The 17784-nt window shown below is 40.6% G+C and overlaps 1 protein-coding gene across 2 annotated transcripts in view; it reads right to left on the minus strand.

The window, feature by feature from the left end:
- Positions 1-1338: 1338 nt before the first annotated feature.
- The window catches only part of kansl1l (KAT8 regulatory NSL complex subunit 1-like), a 34949-nt gene continuing 18503 nt past the window's right edge, over positions 1339-17784 (minus strand). Inside the window, exons 6-16 of one of the 2 annotated variants that reach the window (XM_036139496.1) lie at positions 14207-14381; positions 13451-13574; positions 11496-11627; positions 9165-9314; positions 7881-7981; positions 4060-4172; positions 3774-3831; positions 3572-3705; positions 3272-3392; positions 2126-2360; positions 1339-1907 (exon numbers count right to left, since the gene is read on the minus strand). In XM_036139496.1, coding sequence (XP_035995389.1) covers positions 2142-2360; positions 3272-3392; positions 3572-3705; positions 3774-3831; positions 4060-4172; positions 7881-7981; positions 9165-9314; positions 11496-11627; positions 13451-13574; positions 14207-14381 — 1327 coding nt within the window. In that variant the 3' untranslated portion in view covers positions 1339-1907; positions 2126-2141. The remainder of the gene's footprint in view (positions 1908-2125; positions 2361-3271; positions 3393-3571; positions 3706-3773; positions 3832-4059; positions 4173-7880; positions 7982-9164; positions 9315-11495; positions 11628-13450; positions 13575-14206; positions 14382-17784) is intronic. The other variant, XM_036139497.1, reaches the window with a different exon arrangement.

Raw genomic sequence — 17784 nt, forward strand, 5'->3', positions numbered from 1 at the left:
CATATATTTGATTCTAGCTAAATTAGCTGAGGCGACGCAAGTCCTTGGCAAGCAAATAATCTGTTCAAATTTTGATATAATTGCGCCACCTAGTGTGCACTGCAATAATTACATATGGAAAAAGCTGCTGGGGCTGTTATTACATTTCATTTAGTTGAGCCCTTCTGTTTTAGCACTATTACACAAGTGTGTTCTGATATATTTTAGTTGGATCCAATAAACTAAATATGGATGAAGCACATGTTGTTGGATGCATTTTGTTTTGATATGTCCTTTGATTTTAGAAGCAACACTGTTTGTCCCCGTTGTAGCAACAGTGGCGCCTTTTGCAAGGAGATTGAAGGATTAATTAAGTTGTGAAATGGGCTGACTCGATGAGAGCATTTAAAGCACATATTCTCACTAAATCCTCATGACCCATAAATGGGATCTTATTTCTAAAAAAATAAAGTGTTTATACTGGTATTGTATCAGATTCACAAACCTGAATATAAACCAATTGTGTATAACTATAAAACTATTTAAATAAAACTGAGTTTATAACTCTTGAGGTCAAGTACCAAGTCCTCGGTATGAAAATAAATTAATTTAAATTAGAGAAGTGACCTCAGCCACCATCTGCACATCTGGCCTCTTACTGGTTGTGAGCGAAATTATAAGAAGGCATTATGCATTCCAGACTAAAGCACAAGCTGTTTAGTAGTAACTTTGGCCTGAAGAGCGGTGACTTTGAAACTTTTCACTTATGTACCTAACTCTGACATGAGCTCTCAGTAGCTGATGTTAGTATTAACTTTTATACATAAAATTAAAGGTATGTTGACTTTAGCATTCATTGGATGCATAACAATCTGACCAGTTTGCCTTAAACTTTAGCTGATAAAAAATGTTTTGTCTTCTATTTTTTTTAAAGGGCATTTCCAGTTACAGTGAAATGCGGATATTTGGATCTACTCGTTACAGGATGTCTACAGATTACAAGATTACAAGTCACACAAACTATTTACTTTTACTTTCAGGTTGGCGCTACAGAGCACTATTTACTAAAACCAGAATGCTGCAGAGACAGTTTCTTGACCCATGCTGTTACTCTGACAAACATTTAACAATCAGCCGCAATTTGGACGGATTACCTAATGGATGGATTATTGGACAGATGGATGCTCGGTGTGCATCTTTTAATAAAAAAAACATAAAAAGCAACTTGTTCTTAGAAATTCAGATATTTAACATGTTGACAACCGTCAGGGAGTAAGTATATATACTCTATATCTTTCCACACCTAATTTAAACCTGGAAAATGCTTAAGCCAAATTTCAAACCATTTCCATACCGTCATTAACACCAGTGAGATTTTATTATTATTGTGACATTTATACAAACTGCATCTCCTGTCCTGCGAGGTATGAGTTACATCTGAGAACCTGAAAGAAACACTCAAAACGGCAGGCACATGAATCATGTGGTAAAGCATAAAATCAAAAAATGACAACATTTACTGTTTAATTAATTTTTTTTTTTTTAAATCAGGCAAAAAAAAATTACAGGTCATATAAAAATTAAAAAGCACACATGAAAACAATCAAAATCTAGATAAAGAAATGTGTCTACTTAGGTTTTTAAATCTGTACATTTTCAAGAGACAAGTTTAAGAATAAATAGTGACAACGGCAAACTAAATAAAAATCCGATATTACCGACAGCCCCGTATTTACATTAAAACCTTAAACTGCAGATGGAGCCACAAACATCAGGTAAAACCACCGGGGCACATCTCACAATACAAAATGTTTACATTTCCATCAAAGTATTGAGCTTGTTATATTAAATGAAAAAAATGATCATTGGCTGTATCCAGTCTTCCTGTGGACTTCCTTTTTGGCTGGTGGTCCCTGAAGTAAGGAGAGCTGTAAAACAAAGATACACCTGATAACTGGACTGGTCGACATGCATATGGTTTCACGTGTGTTGACTTTCCAACATTGATTCAAACTTTGTCTTTTTAAAAACTTAGATTACGTGACTTAGAACCAATTGCAATATGTTAATGTCAAATAAAAGACCTTACTGCTGAGATTCGATTAAAGTACTAATGAATAATAACCTAAAACACCGCCTCACTTGCCTGTAAAGAGGTAAGCTCAGCTGCCACTGGACGTGCAGGTCGTATTTTGTCCTGAAGAGGGCAGTGGAGTGCAGGCTGACTGAGTTGGGGACGAATGGGAGATGGAGGACTTTGATGAGAAAGACATACAGCTGGATTCTGTCCATCCAGACGGGATTTTCTCTTCGTCAGAGAGCAGAGCGGCTTCCTCGTGCTCATCCAGAGGAAAGACTCGGGATTCCCAAGGTGCCCGAGGCTATAGGAAATACAGAGCAAACAGTGTGTGTTTTTCTTTTTCTGTTCTCTGTTCACTGACAACTACTAACCTTTTTACACAATTCATTAAACAAAATGGAAAACCAAACAGCATATGAAACTCTTTCCGCCTTAAAATAAATCTGCTCAACGCTTTCTCCGGACTGGGCCGTTCGCTTAATTCATTCTTTGACGTCTGTTTCGTTCATCGTGCTTTGTTCGGGTGCTGAAGTGCTTGAGGATTGGAAAGCCACGGCGCAAAGCATATCTGTGGTGATGAGAAAGCTGATTAAGAAGAAAAAAAAGCCTGGATAAGTAGCAGCTTGTTCCCTCTCCAATCACAGCAAAGGAGCAGAGAGTCCTACAATCAAAGCAGGATCAGGGGGAAACAAGTGGAGACAAGTATCTGCGCAGACGCTCAAGAACCCATGGAGGCTTTACAGCTCGCCTAAGCCTCACTGGAAAAGCATGAGGATATTAGAGTCATTACTCCTCATTTATATTCTTTTTCCCGTGCAAACGGATAAATGGCATGTTATCATTGAAAGGGATATTACAGACAACACATTTCAAGCAGTGTTAACCATTCAGGAGAGGATTAGGAGTTTAAAAGCAAACGGATTGTGGTTATTTAAAACAATCCCAACTTGTTTGGCTAACAGTGGAACAGATTTGTTGGTGTCCTACTGATAAAAACTCGTACGAATACACTGATCCTTTATCAATTTAACTGGAAGAATGACTAAACTACATATTAGTGACAGAAAGGAAACGGGTTGGTGTATCAATCAATAGAAAAAAAAAGGATTGGGAGGATTCGGTGTGAGGTTTGTGCTTTCTCACTGGTTTACTATCACATTCTCAGTTTGTCTGGAAGATTTAGCGTTTCAGGAACAGACTTTGAGATCATACCAGCCACTCCTCCGACCGCGGCTGCTCATCAGAATCCAGCTGAGCACAACTCCACTCCACAGAGCTCTCCTCGCCTGATGTGCACATCCCGCCCCCACTGCTTGATAGCCTGCTGCCAGATCTGGAGAGGAGGAGAAGAGAAAAAAGAAAAAAAACAATCCCCATGGACCTCCATGAGAACATTTCTCTACCCTCGGCTTTCAGATACGTTGTTTTTGTATAAAGATGAACAAAACAAAGCATAAAAGGCAGCATCGTCCTTTCGGCATGTTTTCAGTCCTACATCTGCGTGCAGCCCACCTTGTAGAAGGCCTGCAGCGCTTCCTCTTTTCCCAGGACGACCAGCGCCGCTTCTCCCTCTGCTCCAAAGCCCGGTGCCGCCGAGCGAACACTTCGTCGCCGAGATCCTCGATCTGAACACGACACGGAACACGCTAAAAGATGAGGCCGACAGTTTATCCAAGAGTGACATCAATATGCTCGCGCCAAGAGTGAGCTTTACTTTCTTATCGTCTCCTGCCTTTGTAGCCGTCAAACCCTGGATGTCGACCACCCGCCAGCTAAATAAAAGACAGATGCTGTTCATTATTGTTGCAATTGATGTGATTGTCTTATTTCTAAATCCCTTTGAGAGAGCACCAGAAACCCTATATTTGTCTCTTCAAACAATTCAAGTCAATGCAATCATAACATGGTGGGTGAAAAAAAATAATACTAATATTACATTTAGAATGAATTTGAACAAACTGGTGAACAAAGACTCCTTTGACAGCGTTCATGTTGAATACCTGGGTGTCAGGATGTCTTTGTACGGCAGCTTCTCCACCTTAGACAGTGACACGGGAATGACAATGTCGTCAATGTTGTACACACGGCCCCTAGGGTGCCTGCCAAGAAAGCCCTAAAAAGAAACCAAGTATGTTAGCGTCTATGCAGAATTAATGCTACAGCAAACATTTACAAAGGTTCACATGTTACACATTGATAACATTTCTATTTGATCTTTTGTAAGCATAAGTAGAGAACATTTACAAGTATTTAGTCCAAAATTAACCTGTGTTCTTTATAAGAGGACAATTATTCATTAGAGAGTTCCACTGAACAAACCGTACACACCTGATAACTTATATATAAATATATTTGGCTCATTTTTACCTGTTAGGGCTGAGGTTGGGGAGTTTTAAACCATAAATGGGTTTGTTAGGTGTGTAATAATAAAACTATGGTAATAATAGTCCTATTATCACATTTTTTAGGTAATAAAATAAACAGTTTGATCAGACTTTAATGAACCAGAATTAAAGAGGAAATGGTAATTATGTCGTATAATGATTAATAATAATAATAATAACAATAGTGTCAATGGGCTATGTGAGGGAGTTTATATTTCTTTCTACTTCCAGTTTTCTTGCTAAAATGTTTCAGTGTTATTGTTTGTTTTCGGTATCTTTTATTTAATAGTAATTTTGAGTTTTGAAACCAAAGATGCCTTAAGAACAACAAAGTACTATTAATTTTTCTACAGTGATTTATGTAAAGTATCAGTTATCATTAAGTATTAAGTCACCCTTTCACCAGCTCAGGAGTTAGCACAACAGTGATATACAAAGAAATGCTGATAAAGTCAACACAGACATCTGGTTTTATATATTTAGCATGACTTTTGTTTTCCGCTGTTGTAAAATCAGCCATCGAGGATAAAATCAGACTGCAAGTTTAAAGCCACTAAAATTTGAGACTTTCACAGGCCCCTAGGGGACTGTCCATCACAGCAGGGGGCGCCAACATGGCTTTGTACCAAGCCCCAGGATTTCTCTCTCTCTTTGCCTGTGAACCTTCAAGGAGAGAGAGGAGTTCTACACTGGGAAGACAAGCTGTGGGTCCGCAAGGGGTCAGAATACCCACTAACGGGACTGGATTGGAGCTAAGTCTGCAGTCTGTCTTCTGCGTAATCAGACAACGGAGTAAAGAATCTGTCTATACCGAAACCAGCTTTGGGATTTTTATCAGATGGTTTGAGATTGAGCTGAGTGCGCTGCAGCCTCCAGAGAACGAACATGGACCCCTGCAGCAGCGAGCTTCCTCGCCGCCAGCTTGAAAAGTTTTCAAACGGAGATCCTAGCCCGGGATTCACAGACCAGCCGGCCTGAACTGCTTTCACCCTGCCTGCCCTGTTGCCACAATAGACCCCTTGCAACCACGTGACTCCGTTACCCAGAACCCCTTGCGTGGCGGCCATATTGGTTGGCAGCCACCCTTACCAACATGCAATCCAAGCCTTATGTGGATGAGTTACAGCCTTCTGATAAGGCATTTTACTATGCTAAATGTACAAGGATCGGTAATGCGGACCCTTTGGCTCTTCCTGATATGGATTTTTCTAGCAATCCCGATGATTGGCCATTGCCGTTGGCCATTTGCTATGCGGATCTGGTGAACTACCTTGTGTTGTCACCCACCCCAACGTACAGTGGCGATCAGATGAAGGCGTACAAGAGTTTGGAAGCGCACAAACAGTTCACTGCCGGATGGATACGTGAACTGTCTGTTTGTTACGTGAATGATGTAGCAGTTGTCCGTGGAAGGGTGAGTTTAATATTGTTCAGTCGGCCGTCGTGAGTTTTTCGTGAGCGCATCCTGCTGTTGAAGCAGAGCTACGAGGGGGCGACCTCCGCTCCTCTCCGTCCCCAGCCCGGGACCCGCGGGGCCCGAACATCGGTCGGCTCGCGGAGGGGTTGTAAAGGGCAAGCGCTGCGGTCCGCGCGACGCGCTGGCCGCCTGTTTCGGCACGCCCCCGCTATCGGGGCGGGCCGGGCGACCTGCCGTGCCGCGCGGCCGCCGGTGCGGTGCGTGAGCTGGGCTCGACCCCCTGCTCTGGTTCCCTGTTCACCCACCGTCGCTCCCCTGCCTCTGCCACCACAGCGAGCGGTCCCAGAGGGGGCACGATGTACAGTGTGTACAGTCCGGTCGCGCCGCACAGATCTTGAGCGGTGAACTTTTTAAACCCCGCGGTTCCGTTGTTAGCACACTGCCAGTCTATTATGGTAGGCAACCTATAGAACAACTTTTTGTCCCTCCCAGCACGATTCCTGCAACCAACAATGCAACAGGTTTACACCATATTGAACAATCGCTCCGCCGGCCATGCGAGTAATAAGCTAACTGTGCCAGTGCAGTGGTGGGCTGTCACGCTAGCGTGCCCACCAAGATGGAGGCGCGCACCCCGATCATGTGACTGTGACGTCAGGTGCAAGGGGTCTATTAAAGAACCAGCTTCACCCTGCTTCCAACTGGATGCCCAAAGTCAACCAAACAGACACAGCGGCGGAGGTTTGGCAGAGTTTGGCAGGCAAAGTTTAACATGGTTTATGTGCAATGTGTTTTTAGTGTTTCGTTTTAAGGTTTGAGCGAGCTAGGCTAAGCACTAGCCTAGCTCGCTAGCTAGTTAGCTCCCATTAGCATTCTCAAAACAAGGCTTTGCTCATGTGGTTGGGTGTGATTTATCGTTATAACAAACTTTATTTCCATAAGGGTTTTATACATCGATGGGAAATTAATGTTTGTGTTTTCCGGTCCGCTCATTAAAACCAAATAGAGCTTAAAATACTTTTTTAATTAGTGCTGATTGTCTGTTAGCATAGCGCTATTAGCTTCCGGAAAACATTAGTGCTACGGCCCTAGTAAACGCAACTACGGTTCCTTTCGCTCCGCCACTGTTCGATAGTGCTACGAGCATTAGTACATAATTAATAGGTAGAATTATTGTTGATTTAAAGGTGTTTTATGTAACTTTTACATCAAGCTAATGCCCGATCACTACAACGCCCTGTAGCTCCCTAAGTTACCAATTTGAGTCTTAAATATTTCCAAATAATTACATTAGTAGAAATCAAGCGTCCTAAAGGTATTGATTTTACTGAGCAAATCATTCGTTGAAATGTTATTTTCTCAAATAATGTTTTGTTTAACTCAAGATTTGCATTGTGAATGGATTGAACACACCAAATGTTCTAAATTAGTTAAGATAATTTGATCTCATTTCACGTTCTTTAAGATTAACTTTGACTCGCTAACTTGGACCTGCAGTGAAACCAAGATTCACTGAATTATTCTTGTGATTGTTTTCAACAATTTTTATTTGTATGTTTGTTTTCTTTCCTTAGGTTCTTTTTTATCTTAATTTTGCTTAGTAGTTTTGTTAAGTTTCACTTGCCTAGTAGAGATGAGTATATTTGTTCATTGAAATATAGTGTTAATTCAGATAAACAGCATTATATAGTGGTTTCTCTGGATGTTCATTTGATTTCTGTTAATAAATTCTTGAACCTGGAGAGAAGTTGTCACTCCTTTATTCTATATGTGTGCAGAGTTTGCTGTTAAAATAATGCCAGTGCTCAAATGACCCTTTCAACTATTGTCCTATATCAGCTCTTTGGGCTGATATTCACCAAACAATACCTAACAGAGAGTTATTTATTAAAAATTAAATAACTTAAAACCGTGCCTAATGGCACGACACCTCCTATCCTCTGGTAGTCTATAATTAGACACAAGTCACGCTGATTTATTTATGGGATTGACAAAAAATCAAACGAGGCTGAGCAGGTACCTGTGAGACCTGGCTGAGCGTGAACTGACTGAAGTTCTCCTCCAGGATGTCATCTGAACCGTCTCCAAGATCACAGAGCTGGTACAGGACATCCTCATCATCTAGACACAAACACATACCAAACTCTCTAGAACTGAGGCTACATCTGCTGATAAGGGTGTTTCACTTAAGTTAAAAAAAGATGACAGAAATATGATTAAAACAAATAGTCAATAACAAAATACTATATAAATTCTATATACTTGGGCATATGCTTGTTAACAGTATCAAGATATACCTAGATGGCCATGAAAACACTCCTGCAGTTTAAGCATCATGATAATAAGATGCCAGAGAAAGTGTGACCTGATTTTTCTGTGGCTGGATAGAGCATAGAATACCATAGCATCTCCCCTCCCCCACCTGTTGGTGCGCACACTCACTGTGTTTCACTTTGTTCTTGTGTACAAGAAAGACAAAACCAGCTGTTTAGAAATATTTCTAGTCATGGAAAACATGAACAGTCGGGGTGTGGAAACTCAGGAAGGGCCACCGATTACTCTTTTTAAAAAATTGTTGTTTGTGAAACTACAGCTGGTAAGCTGCAAGAGGCATGTCTATTACGCCGCCAACTATCTGTGCCTAGTATAGCCAACTGATAAACCAGCTAATAGCAGTTTGTTATACTTGTCTAGAAAAAAGCAAAACCACTAAAAGGTGTAATAGTCTGGACAGTAGAATGACTTCTAGACTTAGATTTACACTGCTCAAAAAATTAAAGGAACCCTTTAAAGCACCTCAGATCTCAACTGTGAAAAAAATAATCATGCCGGATAATCAAACTGATATGGGTAATGTGTTGGGAACACAATGGAGCCTCATCACTTGACGTAAACGATCAACTCACAGAGGGCTTAATCTAAAGTCATGGAGAGAGTGAAAGTGAAGAACTGACAAGGCAGGCTGATCCAATTTGCTGAAATGTCATTGCAGCAACTCAAACTAGTCCTCAGTTTGTATGCCCCCCACATGCTTGTATGCTTAAGACAGTGCTGAGAGATACAGCAATCCTTCAGGCAATGGCAGGCTGCATGTGCAACCTCTGTAGGGTCCAGGTATCGCCTTATGCATTATATTGTTATAACAGAACTGGGAATAATTGTTATAATTTTTGGTTTCAATGATATAATGTTGTGGGATTACTTTTTACTGAATTCTATCTCCCAGGGAGGACTTCATTTCAGCCCATGCTGTATTCAGACATGGAGTGAGCATAAAACATACCTTACATACCTGGAAACATACCTTTAGTCAGTCTGCAGAGCCGTCCTCGCTTCCTTTTCCTCTGATTGGACCGCCTGCGCTGACTCCAGGCAGATCCTGGCGACCTGATTGGTGACAGACCCAAAACTTCCCTTTTATTACGCTGTCGCGCATGCTGCTTGCATTTCCTGCCTAGAAGTACACACACAGGGCATAAATTAGACTCATATTGTGGTTTCCCTGCTTCTCTCCTGATACCTTTTTAAACCAGCAATGAATCCATTTTTATCTTTGCTTTTTTTATTTTTATCACAACACCAAATTCACGAGGGTTTAATCTTGTTTTTAATCGATAAACTGACAATCTTAAAATCCATGTTCTCTCAGGATGCATGTTTTTATAGCTTAGCTCACATATTTAACTTCCAGCTGAGTTGGAACGGGAGAGCAGCGGCCGTCCCAGCTAGAAATATTTTTCAGCTGTTGGCTCCAGATGACGGGATCATTTTCTAATTACCTCGTGGTAGCAAAAGTTGTTATCTTGTGACAACGAGGTAATTGCTGGAGCTCATAAAGTGATAATGGCGTAAAAAGCTGCGGTTTTTGTCTTCTTTTCAGTTTAATTCTTCAGTATCTCTGCGTTTCAGGCAGTATGATTGTTGTTTGTGCTCTGAACGATCTTCCTGTGGCTGTAGAGTGGGAGAGGCCTGGATGCCGTGTTTATGAACAGCTTGTAAACTAAATGATCCATTCCAAATTGGCTATAACAGATTAATGTCTAATCAGAAAGCTTCATGCTAGTCTTGCATAAAAACTCCAACAGAGACTTTTTTTGAAAATAAACAAACCTACTGAGGTCTTCATTTAGATGGTTCTAAAACAAATCTAAATGCAAATCCCAGTGCAGTTGGTTCCTATTTTGGATACTTTTACTCTTTATTCTATAGGTTTATGTGTATTTAGTCAAGATTGTTTGAGCCAATAGTCCATAATGATGTGTCGGAATTGATCGGAAGTTCAAATTATCCTATTCAACTTTAGCTACAATAACAGCATATTAATATTAGGCAGTAATTCTGGGTAATTAACCACTGACTGCCTTCCGCTGCTATTGACAACAGAATAAAATCATTAAAAGTGACACGAGAGCTGTGCATGTGACGTTTTCATCTATGTTCAATCAGCTTCCTTTGTGCCTACTTGTTGCAGTCTTTCATCTCTGATTTTTCCTGTCTTTCTTCCTCTGCTATACACTGGAATCAGCCACGTCGGTATTAAAATCCCACGGTGATGTTAGGATGTAAATGTAGACATATGATGCTAATTTACAGATTGTAGAAGAGCACACAAACACACATCCTGACGCTGGTAATCTGCCCCAACAATTTCATGTCAGTTCGCAGCTCATTTGGATCCCTCATGCAGGTCCAGTGGGACACCTGACTTGAAAGGCAACCAGTGTGGAGTTGGAGACTCTTGAGCATTTACTATTTTCTCTAAAATACGTAGAGATCTGAGGGGAACTGTCAAGTTATTACTGTTATGCAATCATTATTATCTGGAGACAGTTCAGACCTTTGAATTGGATTTGTTAAACCATACAGACATTTTGTCTAAATAGTTGATATATACAACTAGGTACGTCAGAACTGTGGCATAATTACAGGAACTTCAGTATCTGAGCTAACAACAGACCTTCAAGAACAAGTAAAAAACATTACTTAAGTTTCTAATGTTTTTTAAGCATGTTTTTTTCTTTTGAGAATTGAACACAGGCTCTAGAAGGATAACTCACCCCCAAATCAATGCTTTTTTTGCCAATAAACTGCAAACCACCTCAGAAGACTGAACCGTGGCGTAACGGCACAACTCTGCTCACTCTCCAGGATTAAACTTGACAACAGTGTTGTATTACTAGGGTCAAATTTAAATCTATGTAATTCCCTTTGATCTGTTTGTTTTGTCAAGTAATGCAACACATTTGTTTTGAATATGTACAATTTAGATAAACTGAATTGGTAAATTGTTATTTATTATTTTTCCAGGTGTGATAGAGGCATGTTAAAGCAAAGCAATGATGGTTGCACATTTTTCTTTAGAGATAAACATTACAACAAAGAAGAACACAGCCAATCTGCTATTTCTTTTGTTTCAAAAGAGCTGTTACAGGTGCACATAAGTGTAGTAGGTTGTGCCATCTCAAAGTGAATAGGTACGTAAGTTGTTCTTTACTTTAAGTGTCTAATTCTAAGATCTGAGATGTCCTGATTTGGTTCCAAGTCAAAGTAAAGTAGAGTAAAAGAACAGCTCTGCAGAAAGAAAGAAGAGGGAACAAACTGAGATTTGAAAGCGTTTCCTCCAGAAAGACCTTACTGTTGTGCCTTGGTGTGGAGCTGTTTCTCCCATAGTTTGGTGAACAGGACAGTTTAGATTTGATGATTAAAGGTCTCTGAACCCATTCTTCTCTGCCAACAATCTTCTGAAAATGATGGCTTGTAGTATTGCCTGGAGAGAAAAGATACAACCTCTAACAACTTGGAAATAATACAGTCACGGGAAGCAAAATCTTTGATAGGTTACTAATTCACTTTCAATATGCTGATTAAAGGAATACATTTTTTGAACAAACGTAGAACCATTCATTCTGCATTTTAATGAATCCGTTTTTATTAACACTTCAGATTTACACTAGATCACAAATACATTCTGTATATTCTCTCTAAGTCAGCTCCTATGACCTTAAAATACCTCGCCATCTCACATGGAGAGAAGCAACAACCTTAAAGGACAAGCGCACCATGATGCGAATGTTTTACACTGTGTTAGACATCTAACAGGTCACAGTTCGAACAAGAGGCTAAAATTAGCCCGAGACTGAATCATGCTGTTTCAACTTTTGCCTCGCTCTTCGGCCCTGTTTGAAGACACGCAGGCTTAGATAAATAACGCTCTACCGTTGTCTACTGATGAATCTGACACTGTAGCTTTTATCATCCGATCTCCAGCTAAGCCAAGTTATTATAGACCTTATGGACAGGATGAATGATTCTACTAACCTGGCCAGGCAGATTAATATTGTGTAGCACTCATCGTTCTGCACATTATCAATCTGGGACTGCTCCTATCGAATGTGTTTGGGAAAAGGAAAGATATTCAGCAGAACTCTCCAAACTGGTTGGGCGAACTGACACCTAGTCCCACCTACCAAAGGCTGGTTTTAGCCAATGACGGTATGAAATTAAAACATAAGGCAAACCCAAGTAGGTAGGCACTTCTTGCTCTTCTTCTTTCAAAGATTAAATCATGGATTCTTACCAAACAGATGTGATGGCAGCAGCTACATGTACTTCCTCCTGCGCTGCCACATTTATGTTGGTTTAGCTGTGGGTTTTTCAGCTTTTGCTTTCATCGCACCGGTATGTCCCACCTTAAACCGCAATACTGCAATGCGATTGGCCCACATCGTTTTTTTTGGTTCGGACACAAACGGTTGAAGCCGGAGCGTTACAAGATGGATTCTCGTGTGTTTGTGAACGCGCAAATACAGGGCGAAATCATCTTGCAGGCAAGGTTATGACACATTATATCCCACTAGAGTCACAGGACGACATATGGAAGTGGCTCAAATATCGGTGATTTGAAAATATCAGATTTGGCCCAATTCTGAGTGTTCCCTCTGGTTCTAAAACGTCTGACCTGGTCACTTGACCTTCAAAACAATCTGATTTGGGCCACATTTGCCCGCAGTGGGAACGGGGCCTTTGAGTCTCAATACTGAGGCAAACACCGGACATGCAGTGTGGTTGCCAAGGTAACATCAATTGAAAATAAAACATCAGAGATGCCATTGATTTCTTAGCAGTGAATTTGTCCGGTTTAACATTGATTAGGCACAATGTAAACATTCAACCACAACACCAAAGTGGAAATCAGCATCTCTCTGACCGCATTAATTTTTCCTCTACTGCATGGCCAATTCTATAACAATGGTCGCACATGTGAGCTCAGCGCCGCATTATTTGTTGCAGACTGTGATTCGTGGGAACCCAAAACTCACTTTTGACAGAAAAACAGACGTTTTAGACATCTACACTTTGGCCGACGTTTTCAGAAATATCCGTTTTTCAGTGATGCGAGAAAGAGTTTTGGTGTGGATGAAAGGCTAAAATGTATAAAAAATTATCTGTTTTCCCATATATTTGGCTACGTGTGGATCAGACACTTAGAGTAGCGACCAATATCACATGAAGACAACCTTATACAACAGGTGGCTGGTAAAATGAACAGAAAAGAGAATAATTCTGATATGAAAGAAGGTCAAATCTTACCAGAGGAAAGAGGCACAGTAGGCCGAAGTCTCGACCGGTAGCTGCAGTCATGTTCAGAGCACAAACAAACAGAATCACAAGAGCTACAAGTGGAGAAGAGAGTAAATTTGGAATTTCTTGATTTCTGGAACAAAAGAACAAAGAAAGAAGGGGGGGGGGAGTACATTTTACCTTCTCATATCAGATGGTCACTAGAGCAGTGGGAACACCAAGATTCTTCAAATAGTTAGCTTTCACATTCAGATTAGATATTCTAACTTCATAGCCGAGTCAAAACATGACGAAACAAACAAAAAAAAAAAAAAAACAGAGCATTTGCAGCGATATCGTTTCGTTTCTTTGTCTTATACAAGCACGAACAAATCAATGTACATGTGAACTTTAGAACTTATACATAAATTAGAATATGAATTTCTACGAGGCTTGCTTGTCAGATTAAATGTACCTTCAATAAGCCCCAATACCTGCATGAAAAATGTTGCTTTTATGGGTCTGATGCAATATTCTAATCTTAAATTCTTTTTTATTAGCTGAAGGTGGGGGAAAAAATCTGAATTGACAGAAACAAAGGCTTTAAAACATCATCAGTGTGTGTTGATCTCTATAATGCATTATACAGATTCACAAACCCTTAGTGAATTGAGTTACTGATTTAAATGAGCTTTTCAATAATATTCTAAACTATTGAATATGACGGTATGCTGTATATTTTCAACAAGCAAAACTAAGAAAAGGAGGAGCCTGCGCTAAGCCTACCGGCGAACTGGCGGTGGCGCAGGAGGTCAAGGAGAACAACTTGCGTTTGTGGCACGCGACCATGGGACGGGTGCGGGCGCACACGCACGACGCATCAACTCTGAAGAGCCTTCTGCTTTTCAGTCTCCTCCCCTTTGAGGTCCCGGCTAGAAAAACATCATCTCCTCCATGAGTACTGCGGGAATGAGATCAGATGAGATCATGAAGATGCCGCGGTTATGACTCATGCACTAAGAAAAGGCTCTTGCTTCAAGGTGCTGGTCAAACAGATGTGTCGCACCAATAAAAACATGAGCAAATGATGCCTGCGTTTAGCCTTTCGTTACTTCCTATTGAATAAGCAACAATATTGCAATTTCATTAACATGAGGTTTTTGTCTTCCCTGACAGTGAGGTGGAAAAAAAAGCCAACCGGGCTGTCAGACTAGACAAAGAACAACGCCGTGTGATTTATTTTATCATAGGAAGATAGAACCCAGATCCTAAGTATTAGAACATCAGCACACAATAAACATTTTGCATATTTGCAAGATTTTAAAGTAAGTATTAGCAAAATGCCGTACATCTGAACCTCACTGATAAAAGTCTTTGTTGTGCAACGTGTGATTCACACATCCTGACTAAGCCTAGCAACAGGGAAAATTCCTTTCCCTGAACTCTTTCCACATTTTGTCACCTCACAATCGCAACATTAAGAGTGCTTTACTGGTAAATGGAAAGACGCTGCCGGCAATTTGTTTTAATGTTGAGAAATGCAAAGCTGTAAAGTGCGCAGATACTTTTTAGAACCAGCATTCGGTGCAGCTACAGCCAGGAACCACCACCTTTTCTTATCTCTAACTGTCAGTCCCTTCTTCTGAGTCAAATTGCTCAAGCTCAGTCCGACTGAATGGAGAGCATTTCTGAACAGCAGTCTCCAAGTCTTGGATTTAGGTCTGGACTTTTAACTGGCCCATGAATTTGCCGTCATCTATCTGATTCCACTGCATATTAGGGCTATGGCCATACGGGGAGGTTAACCTCAGCTGCAATGTAATTTCTTTGCAGCCTCTAACAGCTTTTCATCCAGGACGGCCCTATAAGACCACTATTTATCTCTCCGTCAACATTCACCAGCAGGTCTGGTACTGCTGAGGAGTAGCATCCCAATCACATGGCACTGCCTCAACCATGTTTTATCGTAGAGAAGGTCTGTAGACCCACAACTTCAATGGTGGGCTTGCTGGATCACAGCACCTTCTACCACATTGCCCTGCCTGGCATCTTGCACACTGCGGTGGGGATTCTTTTGCCGTTATCTTATTAGTTCAACCATGTTGCCGCTATTCTATTAAGGTTAAGTTATAACTCAAGACCTAAATAAAAAAGATTTAATTTGAAGTGTTTCTTACAAATTAAAATGGCTGATCCTCTGTTGTTATCTAAAAAAAAAAAAAACAATCGGTGCTGTTCAGTTCACCCGTGCCTTTTACCCTCGCTATGAATGAGAGGTAAGAGGACAGAAGGACCAGAAGAGATTATTCACGTCAGGCTAGAGGAAAAAAGAGCTTTCCTTAAAACAAAGTTATAGCCCAGGTCTTAAATAGTAAAATACAAGCACAAATTAACATTTGAAATGTTTCTCTTGACCGAGTCACAAAAGATATATTGAGCTAGGGATTAAAAACCCCACCACAGCCCCGCTGGTGTCAGCAAATTAAGGTGGATTTCAGGTTGAGTGATTAAAATCTTTGATCTGCAACAGACAGTTAGATTACGTCTTAAAATCCTGACTCTGCAGCCACATGGTGCCTCACCTTCTGTTTCCACCACCGCTCGCCACAGCTTAGACATGCTATGTGTCTCGTACTTGCCTCTGTCATCGTTAACATTTTTCTCCATTTAACATCGTCACTTAATATCGTCAGGGTTCAGACCCTCTGTGCTAGGATTGTCTTAAATATTCTGGGTTTCAGTGCAAATTTGGCTTCTGAGTCGTTGTTTGTGTGTCTAAGGTAAAAAAAAAAAAAAGGAAAAAAAAGGATAACTTCAAAAAAGCTTTGATTTATCACAATGCTTATTTGATTCTTCCCGCATTTTATCATAGAATACTATACAAGATACACCCTTTTTCACTGTTTATTTTGGAAAGTAAGCCCATAAAGAGCTAAGACGTAGCTGCTGATCTGTGGCAATGATTCACTAATCACTAACAGGTGGACATATTTATGAAGACAGAAGCTTTGGCAGTGTACAGCTTTGAAACATTAAGGTGTGCAATAATGCATCGAGCAGGGAAGCCATTAGATGCTGTCGTCGGTGGCAATTAGTCTGGTTTATAAAGCCATTTCCAAACTGCCTGGTTTATATTCTTCCAGAGAGAGAACGATGATTCACAAGTGGAAAACAGCGCAGCTGCCAATCCGTTTAGGAGGGGTCGGGCCTGGAAGTTCAAAGAAAAGTCAGAGAAATCGTGAAAAGTAAAAAGAAAAGTGGTTTTTCAACCATTTGCTGTTTGTTTGGTTTTAAATAAGTGACAAATGTACAGTAGTGAAACATGACGAGTTGTTTTTAATACGAGGTTGTAGCTACTGAATGAAACTTTTTCTCAAACTTGTGTCCTGATGAGTAAAGTGAACTTTGTTTTTAATCGGCTCCAATAGTCTTATTCACATACTGTGCATGCTGATATTTATTTTTAACTAGAAAGCCTTTACTGAAACATTTAGTGTTGTAATTGTCCTGATGCTGCACAGGCAAATCTGAAATAAAATCTGATAGTCAGCTATACAGCTGGAAATTGTTCCCATAGCTTCAACTGTACTTATTTTTAGATGATTGCTAGCTAAACAATAAGCCACTGAGTCACGCTTTTATAGCTGTATTTATATTGTTGTCAGCATCAGAACTGAGACATAAAGGGGACTTGTGGGGCACAACAGACCTCAAACCTGTAAAAAAAAAAAAAAAAGAAAAAAAAAAGCTTCTATTGTCAACTCTGTAGCTTCACTCTTACTGTTAGAAGAAATGTGAATGTAATCATTTTCTTTTTATCTTTTTATTAAGGACTGTTCTACTGTTTTAACTTCACACAGGAGAAACAGATGGTTCTCCTAGACCAAGAGTCTCTTGCTATATATGTTAATCTTACACCATGTTGTAAAACCCCCCTTGCCTTTTGTTTTGTTTCTTACCCCCATGTTGTGAACCCCTGACTCCGCCTGCCACTTCTTTGATGTCTGATAATAAAGGCAAATGGACAGAGGTAACCAGCGCAGATAGAGCCGAGACTGTGATGAAAACGGCCTCACGTTTCTGGCTCTTCTGCCCTCTGTCTCTTTGAGAAGAGTCTAAAAAACTTGTTTGTGTTGGCTTTCTTTCCAGAATCAAAGAGTTATTAAACTTAACTCTATCAGCTGGCGCCGTGACGCGGATCCCAACATATCGACTCGCTGACGACAGGAGCAACACGCTGTAAACCACTGCAGGTCTGTGGCAAGGACCTGGTGAAAGTCCCGGGAGGTAATTTCCTCGCTGGGACCAGCGTCTCCTTTCGGCAACGAGAAGATTGACGGGATTCCGACCGGGGAGAAAGCCAA

Source organism: Fundulus heteroclitus, chromosome 7, assembly GCF_011125445.2.
Source record: "Fundulus heteroclitus isolate FHET01 chromosome 7, MU-UCD_Fhet_4.1, whole genome shotgun sequence".
NCBI classification, from domain to species: domain Eukaryota; kingdom Metazoa; phylum Chordata; class Actinopteri; order Cyprinodontiformes; family Fundulidae; genus Fundulus; species Fundulus heteroclitus.